At 42.9% G+C, this 17,107-nt stretch overlaps 1 protein-coding gene across 1 annotated transcript in view; it reads left to right on the top strand.

Annotated features, from left to right (window-relative positions):
* Positions 1-1,727: 1,727 nt before the first annotated feature.
* The window catches only part of LOC143982644 (putative helicase MOV-10), a 178,313-nt gene continuing 162,933 nt past the window's right edge, over positions 1,728-17,107 (top strand). The window contains exon 1 of the mRNA XM_077481542.1: positions 1,728-1,983. Within this exon, the coding sequence (XP_077337668.1) occupies positions 1,853-1,983 (131 nt within the window). The 5' untranslated portion in view covers positions 1,728-1,852. The remainder of the gene's footprint in view (positions 1,984-17,107) is intronic.

Genomic DNA, 17,107 nt, shown 5'->3' on the forward strand with positions numbered 1-17,107 from the left:
GCTGTATGTTACTGATGAGAGGGTAATTTGAACATAAGCCCGCTCTCCAGATCCTGAAGGTAGTGGGCATACATAGAAAGCGATTTAGGGTCTGTACCCCAGCCAGTGCACGGATGGATGTGGTAGGTCAGTTGGATGTGAACTCAGAGGTCCGGGTTGGCACCCGCCACCCGGTCCACCGATCGCCAGCAGGAGGGACAGACAATCCACTGATGTCACACAACGATGCAGACCTTCTCAGGCAGGAACAGCAATGGCTCATAGGGCCCTGGTACATTCAGCCTGCTTAGGTACATTCAGCCTACTCATACATGGTTCAAATCTCGGCTGGTTCCTGCTGAACCGCCCAAGATTCGAACTATCTATCGCCAGTGTCCTATCATATTGTGTCCCCCATCGAAAAGTGTCCGCTGTGTACTGCGCATGTGCAGTACACAGCACACACATATTCCGAAAATAGCCGAAGATGAACGGCGCCTGCGCCGTGAGTCCAGGTTCTAGCCCCACCATCCAAGTGAACATAGAGATAGAATATAAAAGAGCCGAGGGCAGCAAGGCCATGCCCGAAGCGTGGTGAGCGAAGCGAGCCCGCGAGGGCCCCTTTATATCAGCAGCCCTATGTTCACTTGGATGGTGGGGCTACCACCTCCACTCACAGCGCAGGCGCCGTTCATCTTCGGAGATTTTCTAAAGATCCTTCTTCTCCGTACTGCGCAAGCGCTGCGCCTGCGCAGTATGGGGTGGACAGTATCCGATGGCCGGACTGAATATACCAGAACACCGGCTTAACACCAGCTGCATGATCATTACCAACAGATATCTGTAGATACCTAGATCCCACATATCTCAGACATTGTATGTCATTTCCAAATTAACTTTTTTTAGTACCATCCCTTTATTCATTCCATATCATATTTGTTGTATGCTGTGCTCTTCCTTAATAAAACAGAGAGAAGCCATAAATGGCTTTACAGGCATTTGAACTTTTTTTTTCTCTGCCTCTGAAAGCCCCTCCATGTTAACCTATGTGTCCATGCACACTATTTATGCTGGGCTCATAAGTATGTGGCCGCGGTTTCAGCATTGGAGTCCAGTGCGGTTCTGTTCACTGGTTCAGGTGCAAATTTTTACCTGAAATCGCATCTGAACTGGGCTGGAAAATGCATAGGACTCTTTTGAAAATCACACCATGGACGCCCCACACACGTGTAAACCAGCTGCATTAAGGAGATTGCCAGTTCAAATGTTATGCAAATCCGTTGCGGATCAAGACGCATATATGTGAACGGAGCCTTACAGGAGTTTAGAGGCAAACAAAAAAAAATCACTTGTGCACTCAGTAAAGGAAAATTTGAGCATAAAACACCTGATGTGCTTAAACGCGGGTAAATTACTCTAAGCTTAGTGGTAACGCTTAAAGCGTTACCAGTAAGTGCTTTTTAATTTCAAAGGGCAGGATACATTTAATATTTTGGCCAATAAAATAAATAAATGCCCAAGAGATTGACGCTCTTAAATAAAAAAAAAACACGACTTTGGGGCTTTTTTGCAGCTGCTTTTCTCCTGGCAGTAGAAAAGCGATTGGAAGAGCCCCAGTGTGCTTGAGGCATGACCTGGCATGAGGCATCAACACAAGCCCAATGACCATGAACACAGAATGACTCTGCTACAAAAAGTTTCACTTTCATTTCTCTTGCACAGTGCTGCCATAAAGCCTCTCCTTTTCTCTCTAAACCACACCTGCATTGTATATATAAACTGCAGATTATCTCTTTGTCCATTGATTCTCAGGGACACAGACTATCTACAATTTCACCACTACACTGGAGCATACCAACTACAAAGAAGAAAAATGCCACGAAAAAGTCTGAAAGCGGGTGTCCAATCTGGAAATACATTTCTACAACATCTGGAAGAAACAGACAGGCTAAATATTACAGACAAAGAAGAACTGAGAGAAATCTATAATGAATTACGAAAGACGTAAGAGCATTTTATTATTTTTATCATTATTGTTGTTGTTATTATCACCAGCAGCAGTAAGAGCAGTTAGTTGTATCATTAATAGTTACTGAATTCACTTTAAATTGCATGTGATTTTTTTTGGGCAGAACTAGACAGGTCTGACATGCTAGCGCTATGATTTTAGAGAACAGTAATCAAAGCGAGCGTATGGCAGTTTTTAAAAGGATAAGCCCCATCATGTCATACATTATAGGACTAATTTCTCTTAAAGAGGAAGTAAACCCTGGTGGGTTTTTCTTTCTTTCTTCCTTCCTGCAAAGTAAAGGCATAATGTGCTAGTATGCATCGCATACCCGCTGCAGGCCTGCATCCATCTTCACCTATATATTCAACTATATCTTCCTTCAGGAGGGCAGATTCCTGGCATGCCTGGTTCCAACCATCATCAGTCTATGTTGTAAGCCCTTACTGAGACCATGGGCCCCAAATTTTTGGGCGATCTCCTATTGGAGTATGTTATTTTGTATAGGGGAATGGCAGTTAATCACATTTTCCAAACTCTAGGATCAGAGGATCACTTGCAGGTAAAAAGAAAAATTGTAATTTTGACATAAAAATATAATGATTGCAATAATTTCTTGGTGTGTGAAGGAATTTGGGGATCTTCTAGCAGCCCCAAAAAACATGGGCACTAGAGGTTAGATAGGCCCAATGCAGTTTCAGCGAAGCATGTATTTTCCTATATCATGTAGAACAATTAAAAGTGAATGTGTCTCTTTTATTCTTGTTGTATCTGTTACAATTTAAAATAAAAGTGGCCTAGCGGGGCTCTGCCTTCCCAGCCACGTCACTAATTGACAGGGCTCTGCCCATGGAAAACAACAAGGTCCAGCACCTTTGCGGTGTAGCACCGTGGTAGTTCATTTGTGCTTTCTGTCAGGTTGTATCTGCCTAATGCCGGCCATACACGGTTCGAATTTCGAAAAAATTATCTTTCGAAAATCGTATCTAAGAATTTTCGTATGAATTTCACACCATTAGTGGGCTGCAGGAACAGCCGATTTTCGTGCGGAAATAAAATTTGAGGAATCGGACATGTTGGAAATTTTTCGAAAAACGAACGATTTTCTAATCAATGATGGGAGAATCGTGCGAGAAACGTAATAAGAAAAGAAAATGTACAGAGATAAAAGAAAATTTACGGAGAGAAAAGAAGATTCCCAGCCAAGAAAATTCTTTTCTGTAGCAACATGAGGTGAAATTGAAGGCTTGGTCGGCCGAATTTCGAAAATCAATGGTGGCATCATCGGATCACAAAAAAAACGAATTTTCTGATTTTGAAAAGAAAATTTGTTCGAAATTCGACCGTGTATGGCCTGCATAACTGTACGGGATGTATGGTGATGGGGAAGCAGATACACTGGCAGATCTGCTGAAGACCTGCATAGCACCAGTGATCTTCTGATTACTGGTGCAATCCTGTACAGGCTCCAAATAAATAAATAAATGCACTTTTTTTTTTACCTGCAAAAAAATCTGCATTGATTATTTTTTCACAAAAGTGAACTTATCCTTTAAGCTTTGACAAAAAAAATAAAAAAATCGGGAAGCTGATTGGTTTTTAAGCAGAACTGCACCAGATTTTCCACTCTCCAGTTTTAGTAAATCAACCCCTGGGCATATAGTCCTACAGAACAGACAGTGCATAGTCCACGCTTTTCTTCTGCTTCTCTGCTAATAGGAAACTTTATTACAGAGAAAAGAGCATATGCATAGCTGTAGCTCCAAATTTATAAACACTGCCATCTACTGGCTGAAGAATGGCACATAACACAAGTCTGTAGTCTGTATTCCAACACCAATACATGAGGCTTTGGCATTTAGGTGTAAGTGGATGGTGGTCTGCATTCTGGGCATTCATCTCTGGCACATACTGCCTTAAATGTAAGGACTTATAGGTGCACCGTCCATTGGCAGCAACTTTCGGCCTCTCATGGGAGTTTGACAGGCTGCCGGATGGTGCACTTGTGCCTTCTGCCCGCAGCTAAATATTGGAGCCTCATGAACCAGGGCTACATGGCCAGTGTGCATGTGGCCTTACTGTTAATATGTACCTACATCAAACTACTGTGAGCAACTGTAATTGCCATACATGCAGCTTTCTATACAAGCAATACCTAAAGCTGGAGTATATCAAAAAGCGATTGTAGTACATTTACACAGTAAAAATAAATCACTTCTAATGACGGGTGCCCTATCATTAGCTGCCTAAAGTGGAGTTCCACCCAAAAGTGGAACTTCCACTTTAAGGACTCCTGACCCCCTGACATGCCACATTTGGCATGTCATTTTTTAGGGGGATACCTAGTTTTGACAGGTACAGTACTCAGCTCCCACTTCCGCTTGGAGTGCCACGGCGCCCCGAGCGGATGTTCTCCTCTCCCTGCAATCTTCTGGGACTAGTCACAGGTTCCAGAAGATTGCCTGACCATTCAGGTCGCGCATGAGCAGTGCACACCCGGGTGTGAAGCCACAAGCTGTCACAGCAGGGTACCCACACTAGTGATGCTGGGGAGAGGCGGGGGAGAGAACCAAGGCTGGGCCATGGGACAGGTGAGCGTCTATTATAAGTCAACAGAGTTCCGCCCATAAAAATTATTTTACATAAATGTGCAAATAACATAACAAATGACATTTGGAGATTTTTTTTTTTACTTACCTTTTACTCCCTGTTGCTACGTGGTCCCTTCTAATCTTACCCTTCCTCACTGCGGCTCCTGACGTCACTTTCCTCTGCTCGCTACTGCTCCTAGAAGATGTGTGTTACCATTTCCCAGGAGTCAGTGGGCAGTGCCCAGGGCTAGGTTGCCATAACAACAGGGCGTTTACAGCGCTGCTACATGCTATTACTGCGCATGTGCAAAAATGGGCGTCCTTTTTTTCCCCACAAATAGAGTTTTCTTTTGGTGGTATTTGATCACCCCTGTGGTTTTTATTTTTTGCGTTATAAACAAAAATAGAGCGACAATTTTGAAAAAAAATCGACATTTTTTACTTTTTTCTATAATAAATATCCCCCAAAAATCTATAAATATAAAAAAAAATTCCTCAGTTTAGGCGGACACATATTCTTCTACATATTTTTGGTAAAAAAAATTGCAATAAGTGTTTATTGATTGGTTTTCGCAAAAGTTATAGCGTCTACAAAATAGGGGATAGTTTTATGGCATTTTTATTAAAACATTTTTTTATTAGTAATGGCGGCGATCAGCGATTTTTATTGTGGCTGCGACATGTCGGACAATTTTGACACATTTTTGGGACCACTGTCATTAATACAGCGATCAGTGCGATTAAAAATGCACTGATTACTGTAAAAATGTCACTGGCAGTGAAGGGGTTAACCACTAGGGGGCAGTGTAGGGGTTGAGTGTGTGTTTTTTTACTGTAGGGGGCGTGGCTTGGCGTGTGATATCACTGGTCGTCGTTCCCTATGACAGGGAACAGACGATTAGTGACAGGCTCACTAGGAAGCATGGGGAGAGGTTTGTTTACACTTACCTCTCCCCGTTCTTCAGCTCTGTGACCCGATCGCGGGACACCAGCAGCGATCGGGTCTGCGGGTCCCGCGGCCACAGTCATGGAGCTCAGGACCAGGTCACGAGTGTGCCGCCGGCGGCGCGTGCACAACCCACGGCTGGGCACTTAAAGGGCAACATACCTATACGTGCTTGTGCCCAGCGTGCCATTCTGCCGACGTATATCGGCGTGAGACAGTCCTTAAGTGGTTATTGCAGCGCTCGTGCTTCGAGAGCATCGCTTTTAGAACCAAAGGCAAACAATGTTTTTTTTTTTATAGTGAGTGGCTTTTTAACCTCTGTCAGTTTTCGTTTTTTTTTTTTTTACATCTCCCACTGGAGAAATTTCTCTTCAATTACTGTCCAGAAGACCAAACAAGATGTGCGAGAGGGGATGTCTCCAACGAGAATGAATCCAAAATGAAGGTTGTCATCAAAACTAATGTCACTATTGGAAGATTTCCCCCCTATTACTGTTCTAGTAACAATCCCAAATTTTTGTATTTTGGGGCTTTTTTCTATAACAGGGGCACAGACAACAATAAAAACCTGACAGGTGTTATAATCCTTTACTCCATCCATCACTAAACAGTTTTGCCTTTAGTTATACTTTAAAGTGGTTGTAAACCCTTATAAACCACTTTGACCTACAGGTAAGCCTAGATTAAGGCTTACCTGTAGATCCAAGAGATATCTCCTAAACCTACACGGTTTAGGAGATATTTACTAAAAGACAGTGACAGTTGTAGGGCTGCAACTAACGATTATTTTCATAATTGATTAGTTGGCCGATTATTGTTTCTTAAAAAAAAAAAAAAAAAAGTGGGTCAAGTTGACGTTCATTTTCAACCACAGTGACGGGAAAATTTGGAAATAATAGAAAACTTCTTGGTCAAAGGAATCTTCTGTATGTGGTTTTTGTTCAGAAATGAAGTGAAAATTTCAAACAAAATTCTTTCATTCAGCGAATGTACAAAGATTTTTCATCGGAATATTCTCACCTGAAAAATTGATCCGTGTGGCCAGCATAAGGCAATATGCAGTTTTTCATCTGTTTCTGCAGTGCTTTTTGCTGTGCGTTTTGATTTTTGCGCATGTGATTTTACTGCAATTTGCGTTTTTTGCATTTTTTTTGGGCAGATTAAAAAACACAAATTGCTACAAAAACGCATTACATACTTTTCTGCACATTTTCCATTGCAGTATATTGAACCATAAAAGCACCGTTAAAAGTCCCCGACCCTTTCCAAATATGCAGCGGCTGAAAAAAGCACACAGATATGAACGTGTCCCATAGGAAACCAATGAAAATGAACTGTAGTGCGTTTCTGCAAAAAGCACCAATAAATATATATATTTGAACCAGGCCTAAGATGTTTAGTAACATAATGGGGTTAAAAAGACTAAAATGAGCCCTTTATAGTACAAAAAGTCAGATAATCACCACTGGAAGGGGTTCATTTTTTTTACTGTAGAACAGTGAAAGTAATATTTACAGTAGTGATTATATTTTTGTACTAGAAAGGGCTCATTTTAGTTTTTTTAACCCCATTATGCTACTGGCCGATTAATCGATTATGAAAATAGTAATCGATTAATTTCATAATTGAATAGTTGTCAATTAATCGATTAGTTGTTTCAGCCCTAGACAGTTGTTTACGGCGCATGCGCCGTAGACAGCGGCACGCAGGCGCACTATCGCCGTTAGCAGCATGCCGCTGCTAACGGCGATATGCCGTTAGTGGCGGCTCCCATGCGTATGCGCGGGAGTGACGTCATCGCTGCTCCGGCGCTGTGAGTGGCCAGAGCAGCGATACCCGGAAGAAGATGGATGCTCTGGACTACAGGGGACAGCGGTGACTTCGCTGGCTCCTGTGTCAGGTAAGTGACACATAATGGGCTACTATGCGATGCATAGTAGTCCATTATGCTTTACCTTTGCAGGGAGACAAAGAGGAAGTAAACCCATCAGGGTTTACTTCCACTTTAAGTATAACTAAAAGCAAAACCTTGGTATTGAATAGAGGGGAGATGGATTAGAACACCCGTCAGTTTTTATTGCTGTGTCCCCATTAGGGAGAATTACCCGTCTCTATTGGTCCGGTTTACCATTATCATTAAAAGTGAAAGCAATAGAAAAGTAATAGAGGGGAAATCTTCCAAGTCCTGTCCCCCCCCCCCCCCAATACATTACCAGGCCCTTCGGGTCTGGTATGGATATTAAGGGGTACTCCAAGCCAAAATGTAAAAAAAAATGGCGTGGCCCCCCAAATCTATACCAGGCCCTTCAGGTCTGGTTTGGATATTAAGGGGAACTCCACGCCAATATGTTAAAAAAATGGCGTGAGGATCCCCCCAAAATCCATACCAGGCCTTTATTTGAGCATGCAACCTGGCAGTAAAAGGGGGGGGTGAGAGAGCACCTCCTGAACCGTACCAGGCCACATGGAGTGGGTGCTTTGGGGTCCCCATAAGATTGTAGTCAGCGGGAAGCCTCCCATGGAGGTGGAGTTTTTCCTTTCTTTTTTTTTTCTCGGGACTGTCGGCGCCGTGATTGAAGATGGATTTACATCACAGGACACTTTTTTCATTTTATTTATTTATTAATAAAGGAATTGTCGTTTTTACTTTTTTTTACAATGTTTTTGGTGAATGGGTAGGGGGATAATGTACCCAATACTTATTCACATGAGGGGTGGGATTTTTTCCTGTCAGGTTGTATGCTGGGTTTTGGGGGGGACACCCACGCCATTTTTAAAAACATTTTGGTGCAGGCTTCCCGTTAAAATCCATACCAGACCTAAAGGGCCTGGTATGGATTTTAGGGGGGACCCCCATGCCATTTTGTTTTTAATGTTGCTGCAGGTTTCCCCTTAACCACTTCAATACACTGTGTTATATAAACTGAATATAGAGATAGAGTATACACTGAATATCTAGTCTATGCTAAATGCAGAATATATATATAACAGTATCTCACAAAGTGAATACACCCCTTACATTTTTATTATATCTTTTCATGTGACAACACTGAAGAAATTACACTTTGCTACAGTATACAAGAATTTGTGTGGTCTCTATAGTTAGATTCCTAAAAATAGAAATAGGTAGACTTATACCATCAGCCCAGGATTTCTTGAGATGGTCCCCAGCCAGGTCACCACAAAGGACATATGGGCAATTTGGACTATCACACTACAGTAAGACAATGATATATAAATATGTAGCAAATATACAATTGTAAAAAATACATTTTTATTAATACAGAAATAATGGTCAATTACAAATAAAAACATGACAATAATTCATATATGTCACCAAAACAGTTAACCCCGGATTGGGGGATCACAGTGGCACAATTCATCGCAGAATAAAACTCGACTAGTTTCGCTGACAATAGCCGCTTCATCAGGAGAGTATCTTTGGATTAATTAACAAATAATTGCCATCAGGCATAAACAATAAAAGGAATGTAAAATAACATTTAAACAAATAATTAACGCATAAGAGGGGGGAAAAAGAGCAGGACTGCTTACCCTAGTCCCAACAGGACCCGATCACAGGGCAAAACCCTAAAAAGGGGGTCTCCCACGGCGACTTGGGGGAGCTACAGACCATGATGGACCAAAATCTAGAAAGGTAAATTGGGACAAAAGGTAGATGTAGTGTAAACTTTCAGAGCCACAAAATAGTGGACCAGTGAAAGGTGAAATAATTTGTGAAGGATATGGTGGAGCAAGGTGGAACAAACAGTGAGATAAGGATAAATGGTGAAAACGTAAGAGGATATACCATTTAAATTACCAGCAGTGAGTGAGTTGAAAAAGAACATGTTGGGAAGAACCTGATGAGGGGGGAGAAAAAAGTGAAATTAAAAATAAGTGAAGGACATAACGATACCTGATAATTTAGATGTATAACTTTTAGGGATACCAGGAGGAGTGGTGCGGCTGAAGGGAAAACTGTCAGCCTGCACCCACAATGTGCAATGCTGCAGCCAGATGGCATGTGGTGGGGGCATAATTAAGCCTATCCACCTGTGCCATAGTCACCTAAGGGGGAAAGAAAGAAACAATGCCAAAAGTGAGGAAGGTCTATGGTCAGTAACCCAGAAAAACAGGTGCTGCAACAAGACTCAGGTAAGATTAATTCCCCAGGTAACTTACTGTGTACTGGCTGGAGCATGCGATCTCAGGTATCCAAGGTTAAGAGCATGGATTAACAGGCGAACTGCCTGTTATTTATAACTCAGACAACCAATAATGTCTAAACTGCTAGCAACAAAAGTGAGTACACCCCTAACTGAAAATGTCCACATTGGGCCCAAAGTGTCAATATTTTGTGTGGCTGCCATTATTTTCCAGCACTGCTTTAACCCTCTTGGACATGGAGTTCACCAGAGCTTCACAGGTTGCCACTGGAGTCCTCTTCCATGACAACATCATCGAGCTGGTGGATGTTAGAGACCTTGCGCTCCCCCACCTGTTTGAGAATACTCAATAGGGTTTAGGTCTAGAGACATGCTTGGCCAGTCCATCACCTTTACTCTCAACTTCTTTAGCAAGGCAGTGGTCGTCTTGGAGGTGTGTTTGGGGTCGTTATCATGTTGGAATACTGCCCTGCGGCCCAGTCTCCAACGGGAGAGGATTAGGCTTAGCTTCAGTATGTCACAGTACATGTTGGCATTCATGGTTCATGGCTCAATTAACTGTAGCACCCCAGTGTCGGCAGCACTCATGCAGCCCCAGACCATGACACTCACACCACCATGCTTGACTGTAGGCAAGACACACTTGTCTTTGTACTCCTCACCTGGTTGCCGCCACACACGCTTGACACCATGTGAACCAAATACATTTATTTTGGTCTCATCAGACCACAGGAAATGGTTCCAGTAATCCATGTCCTTAGTCTGCTTGTCTTTAGCAAACTGTTTACAGTCTGTCTTGTGCATCATCTTCAGAAGAGGCTTCCTTATGGGAGGACAGCCATGCAGACCAATTTGATGCAGTGTGCGGCGTATGGTCTGAGCATTGACAGGCTGACCCCCCCACCCCTTGAACCTCTGCAGCAATGTTGGCATAAGTCTTTTTCCAAAGACAACCTCTGGATATGACGCTGAGCACGTACACTCAACTTCTTTAGTTGACCAATTATGAGGCCTGTTCTGAGTTGAAACCACTGTATGGTCTTGGCCACCGTGCTGTAGATCAGTTTCAGGGTCTTGGCAATCTTCTTATAGCCTAGGCCATCTTCATGTAGAGCAGCAATTCTTTTTTTCAGACCCTCAGAGAGTTCTTTGTCATGAGGTGCCATGTTGAACTTCCAGTCACCAGTATGAGAGTGCGAGAGCGATAACACTAAATTTAAGAAACCTGCTCCCCATTCACACCTGAGACCTTGTAACTCTAACGAGTCACATGACACCGGGGAGGGAAAATGACTAATTGGACCCAATTTGGACATTTTCACTTGGGATGTGCTCACTTTTGTTGCCAGTGGTTTAGACATTAATGGCTGTGTGTTGAGTTATTTTGAGGGGACAGCAAATTTACACTATTATACACATTGTCACATGAAAAGATATAATAAAATATTTACAAAAATGTTAGGAGCATATTCACTTTTGTGAGATAATGTATATACTAGACTGTATATGTATATCAAATACACTGCCACTAATTAACCTACCTGCCTAATCTATCTTAATCTATCGCCCTTAGTCCCCCTGAGCCATGATTTATGGCTCTCTCAGCAGAGCACGCTGTGATTGGCCAAAGCATGCAGGTCAGGTGCATGCTTTGGCCAATTATCATAGAGCGATCTTGCAGTGCATTATGGGGCGTTTCCTGGTAGTCAAATTTCCCAAGAATTCCCCATAATATTCGCTGTTCGACGAACACCCGATGTTCGAGTGAAACTTACATTCGATTCGAACATCGAGCTCATCCCTAATGGCAGGCTGTCATCATTTTCTCTCTTCAGTATGTTGTTGGCATATCCACATCAAAGAGCATGCTTCTGCCCTTTATACATAGAAATGCCGCTGCAGCAAGACTAGGCAGCTGAAGGACTTTTTTTTTTACGTGCCTCAGCCGCCTGTCAAAACCTGCAAATGACCGCATGGTTGGCTCCATACACATTGCCTTTGCTGCGCAACCAAAAAATGATGGTATATCACTTTTGGCAGGTGATACTCCCTACCAACACACTCCATAGATGTGAAGGGGGCTGCTTCACAACTGCGCTGCAACTGTGTTTTTTAGGTAGCTTTAGCAGTGACGTGATTTTCATCAAATTATAATAGACTTACTTTTACTGGCTGATATATATTGGCCAGTAATACATTGTGGCTGCCCTTGTTCTTGCTGATGCAAACGGTCCTGCCGCTGGTCAGTGTTTAATCATTTCTCATTAGGATTTAAGAGACAGCAGATTTTATAGCAGTTTGAAACTGGTAAATAGGACCAACCATCAAGAAGGAACAAGGAGCTCGGCTGCAGCGCTGGAGGTCACTCACATCCTGCGGTGGGCAGAGCGGCGCATGAAAACTTGCAAGCGGACTACCTAAGCTGTCAGATGCTGGACCAAGGGGAATGGTCACTACATCCGTATGTATTTCGGCTCCTTTGCCTAAGGTGGGGCATGCCAGATATGGATCTCCTGGCTTCTCGACTCAATTGTAAGGTACAGAGGTTTGTGGCCAGGTCAAAGGATCCCTGGGCGGACGCGGCAGATGCGTTGGTGGCTCCAAGGGGGCATTATCGGCTGATTTATGCCTTCCCCCCACTCAAACTTTTACCACGTCTGCTTCGCTTCCCCTCGGCTTCCACTGATTCTGATTGCCCCTTGGCCTTGGCGTCCGTGGTACACCAACATAGTATGAATGGTGGCAGATGTTCCTTGTCGACTGCCGATGTGAGAGGATCTTGTGTCACAAGATCCAATATTTCATCCTGCTTTACCGTCACTGGCTTTTACGGCGTGGCTGTTGAAAGCCAGGTGCTAAGGGACCGCGGTCTGTCAGATTCGGTAATATCCACTATGTTGAGGGCACAGAAGTCATCTAGTCGGAAGATTTATCATCGTACCTGGAAGGCCTACATCTCCATGTGTGAGGAGATGGGGTGGCGTCTGTGTACATATTCACTTTCCAGGATCCTGCTGTTTTTGCAGCGATGAGTGGATCAAAAACTTGCATTAAGCACCCTTAAGGGGCAGATATCAGCTTTGGCTGTCTTTTTTCTGCGACCCTTGGCGGCTCATTCATTGGTGAGTTCAGTGGGTTCGACATGTGGCCCCTCCGATCCGGCCACCGCTACCTCTGTGCGATTTGAATCTGGTCCTCTCGGTGCTTCAGAAACCGCCGTTTGAAAACATTAGGGAGATTCCCTTACTGACACTCTCTCAGAAGGTGGTCTTTCTAAAGGCCAGTACATCTGCCAGGAGGTTTTCTGAGTTGGCGGCCTTGTCTTGCAAGTCTCCCTACTTGATCCTCCACAAGGATAAGGCATTGCTGCATCCGCAGCCTTCGTTTCTTCCAAAGGTTGGCTCGGTCTTTCATCTAAATGAGGACATTGTGCTTCCATCCTTATGTCCTCGGCTGCCCCACCCTAAAGAGGTGGCTTTGCATTCCCTGGACGTGGTCCGGACTCTGCGGGTGTATCTGTCTGCTCCTTTTCAGAGGTCGGACTCGCTGTTTGTATCGGTGGCTGGTCTAAAGAAGAGACTGGCGGTCTCATTGGCCACCATCTCTCGGTGGATCAGACAGACTGTAGTTCAGGCTTATGCCATAAGGGGATGGGCTCGCTCTTTCCTGTCACAGCACATTCTACCAGGGCGATTGGTGCCTCTTGGGCTTTCCGACATCAAGCGTCTGTTTCTCAGGTGTGTAAGGCGGCAACCTGGTCGTCCGTTCACACTTTTACTAAATTTTACAAGGATAATGTGAGTGCATCTTCAGATGCTTGTTTCGACCGCAAGGTTTTGCAGGCGGCTGTTTAAGGTTGCAACTCCTCCGTTGAGGAGCTCTGGCTATTTTGGGTGGAGTTATTGCTGTTTGCTGTTCCCACCTCTCATTTCTTTGACACTGCTTGGGGACATCCCTAAGGTCAAGAAGAGCTGCTGTGTCCGTCAATGAACGATAGAGAAAATAGGATTTTTCTACTCACCGTAAAATCCCTTTCTCTGAAGTTCATTGATGGACACAGCACCCACCCCTCTTATTTCTGTTTGTACTGCTTTTGACGAACTGAGCTGCTGGATGCAGTGTGAGGGGTTATAGCCAGCAGGACCGTCCCCCTACTGTGCAAGTGTTGCTGTTTTTAACACTTTATGCCTAGTCCTCTCCTAAAGGGACAATATAACCCTAAGGTCAAGAAGAGCTACTGTGTCTGTCAATGAACTTCAGAGAAAAGGATTTTACAGTTATTACAAAAATCCTATTTTTTTTTCAACTCAGAACACTATTCTGGAGCCCCTCACATTTGTGAAAAAGGAAACAAATAGTGCATAGAAAACAAGATAAGCTGCCAAAATGTCACTAGACATACAGTGAAAAATGGAAATAGAAAAAAAAAAAGTGTGGCGCTAAGGGAGCAAGTAAATAGCGTGTAAATCTGAAAAGGTGAGGTAGGCAATGCAAAAATGAATGTGAACAAAACCAAAACATAAAATTCTAAAGTGAATAAAAAATATCTATGGAAGGTCCATTTAAGTTTAAAATAAAGTGAAAAGGTCTTTCTTGGATAATCCGGGATGAATCTGTAAAATACAGTCATAATGGTAAAGTGTTCATGCTTACCAGATTTGATAGTCACACGTACCGTATAGCACGTGGGTCAAACAGGCACTCTTGTGGGAATGACCTCAAACAGGAACTCCTGCCACTGGAACAATGATAAGAAAGATTCCACCCAATGTTGAATGGGAATGGTCAGGTATCCATGATGGACTTCAAAACATGAGATGAATCGCATCAAATGGTGTGCATCAAAAACAAATGAGCCGCACATAGTTTGACACTGTTTGACATTTAATGGTAAAAAAAAGGGTGTCTACACTTTCAGCAAATCCGATAAAACAAGCTTGTAAATAAAATGGAGTATAGGCAACAATTCTAAGATGCTCTTTGATAGATGACATATAAATGGCCAAATGGAGAAAGTAAATTGCGACTTTTTATACCAGAAGAGGGACTTTCGCGATGCTAGATAGGGCTTCAGCTTTTGAACGAGAACGCATCTTCTGTGAAGTTCCATCAAGGAGTCATTGTGGATGGTGGACATGATGTACACCAGGGATATGCAATTAGCGGACCTCCATCTGTTGCAGAACTACAAGTCCCATGAGGCATAGCGAGACTCTGACAACCACAATCATGACACCCAGAGGCAGAGGCATGATGGGACTTGGAGTTTTGTAACAGCTGGAGGTCCGCTAATTGCATATCCCTGATGTACGCATTTATTCTATGAATGTCCGACTGAAGGAAAAACACCGGAAGAGTTGACACCTCATCCAAAATAGTTAAAATATTTCAAGTGGGGAGGGAAGAAGGGATTATCACAGTGTTTACAAATAATAATGGAAACCAATTTATAAAAAAGGTATAATTTTAATAAGATTACAATTAAAAACCAAACAAGCCCAAATGTTCAATAGTATTCAATTTTTCATGATGAAAGTGGTCATAAGGCAGATGTTCAAATTGAAACAGGAAATTCATATTCGTATATTAACCCGACATGTTTCGCCTAATAGCTTCATCAGGGGATATACGAATCACAGCATGTCTGAACTATACAAAAATACACAAAAGAAACAGAATGAGTGTAATAAATCAAAAAAGTTATATAACATTATGCACAAAGGAAAAATTAACAACAATTGCTCTCCTCAAAGGAGGGGGAACCTACCACCTCGAATCTCCTGAAAAGGGCCACCGCCAGAAGGTATCAACCAACCAAAAGGGGAAATGAGCCCTGTGTGACCACAGAGGACACAAAAGGACCAAGCTAAGAAATGTGATAAAAGAAATAGAATAACGCTGTGGTAGGGAAAAAGAGATAGAAAAGGTAAGAATAAAAAGGGAAAAGGAAGAGAAAAAATGGAAAACAGGTATCGGTTACATTTGTTAAGGTAAGGGCCTATGAACATAGATAAATTTAAAAGGGGTCAATGGAATTATAGAGAAACAATAAGGGATATATGGGGAGATTTAAATTAATTTGGAAATGATATATATGAAGTGGAAAGTCATATTATATAATAAAAACGACGTTAGGAGTGCATTCAAAATATGGAATGCACAGGAAAATTGTCTCAATAATACTAATGGAATGAAATAAGGATTAATATGAACAAACTAAATGTTTGTTATATGGACAAGGACAGGGAGTAAGACCAGGTATGAAATATATAGTAAGGAAGCCTAATATAATGGCACTGTATCGTAAATAAAGAACTACAGAGCAACAAAAGAATTAGTTGATTAATCGAATAGTGAACACAGACCTAAATAGTTGATGAAACTACAATAAAGATAAGTGTAAGGTCAATAATGATCCCACCTCAAGCAGCACAGGGTATTGCATCAGTCGCCCTCCGTCTCTGGCAATGGTGCTGCCTGAGAAGCTGGCTTTATTGTGTTCTCCATTTGAGGACACAATAAAAAGACCAATTGCGGACGTGATGACAGCACCGCGCATGCACAAGTGTCCCGCCCTGGTCCCTCAAACTACAACAAGCACAATGCCCCGGGGCAAGTCGAAATGGGTGCGGCCACGGGTGCAGATATGGGAGGAGGAGACCAGCCGAACACTGCATCCAAAGGACCACCCCCCTCTCCCTCCGCAAAGCCCATAGGCAAAAGAGGGAACAAGAGGAAGGAGGGAAAAATACCCAAAAAGATGAAACACAGTGTAGAGATGGGGAGATGGACACCAAGAGGATGGGAAATCCCCAAGGGGTGGGGTAATAGCGTGCGGCAATGGTGCGAGTCGGGCATCAAATGGGGAACAATGCCCCTCAGTGCCCTGGGCATCCATATGACCGCAAATGGGCCCTGACCCCCAACAGGAAGAGCGGGATCATATCGGGGGTGTAGCGGCAGGAACCCAGACCTTCAAAGTGGGACAGATGACCAGAGAGAGCAAAAATGGCAAGTAGGTGCACAATGTTGTCAAAAAATCATAAAGATACATTTGTGTACATATTAAAAAAAAAACAATGATATCAATGAAGGAACAAAGCATTACATATCGTAGAAATATTAGAAAACAAATTACATAATATACCAGGGAGGGAAAAAGGGAGAAACAAAAGAAAGGGGAAAGGGAGATGGGAAAGGAAAATTATACTATGCTATGGCATCCCAGAAGAGGAGAAAAAGAAGGCGGGAAAGGGAGAATTAGAGATAAATAAATGTGTATCATCATAAAAGGAGGAAGTAAAGCCTCATAAATAAAAAATAAAAAAAATAACCCCTGCAAGACAAAGGCATAATGAGCTAGTGTGCATAGCATACTAGCTCATTATGAATTACTAACCTGAGATCGAAGCCC

Source organism: Lithobates pipiens, unplaced genomic scaffold (assembly GCF_037356315.1).
Source record: "Lithobates pipiens isolate NorthernLeopardFrog02 unplaced genomic scaffold, aLitPip1_a1.2 Scaffold_16, whole genome shotgun sequence".
NCBI classification, from domain to species: domain Eukaryota; kingdom Metazoa; phylum Chordata; class Amphibia; order Anura; family Ranidae; genus Lithobates; species Lithobates pipiens.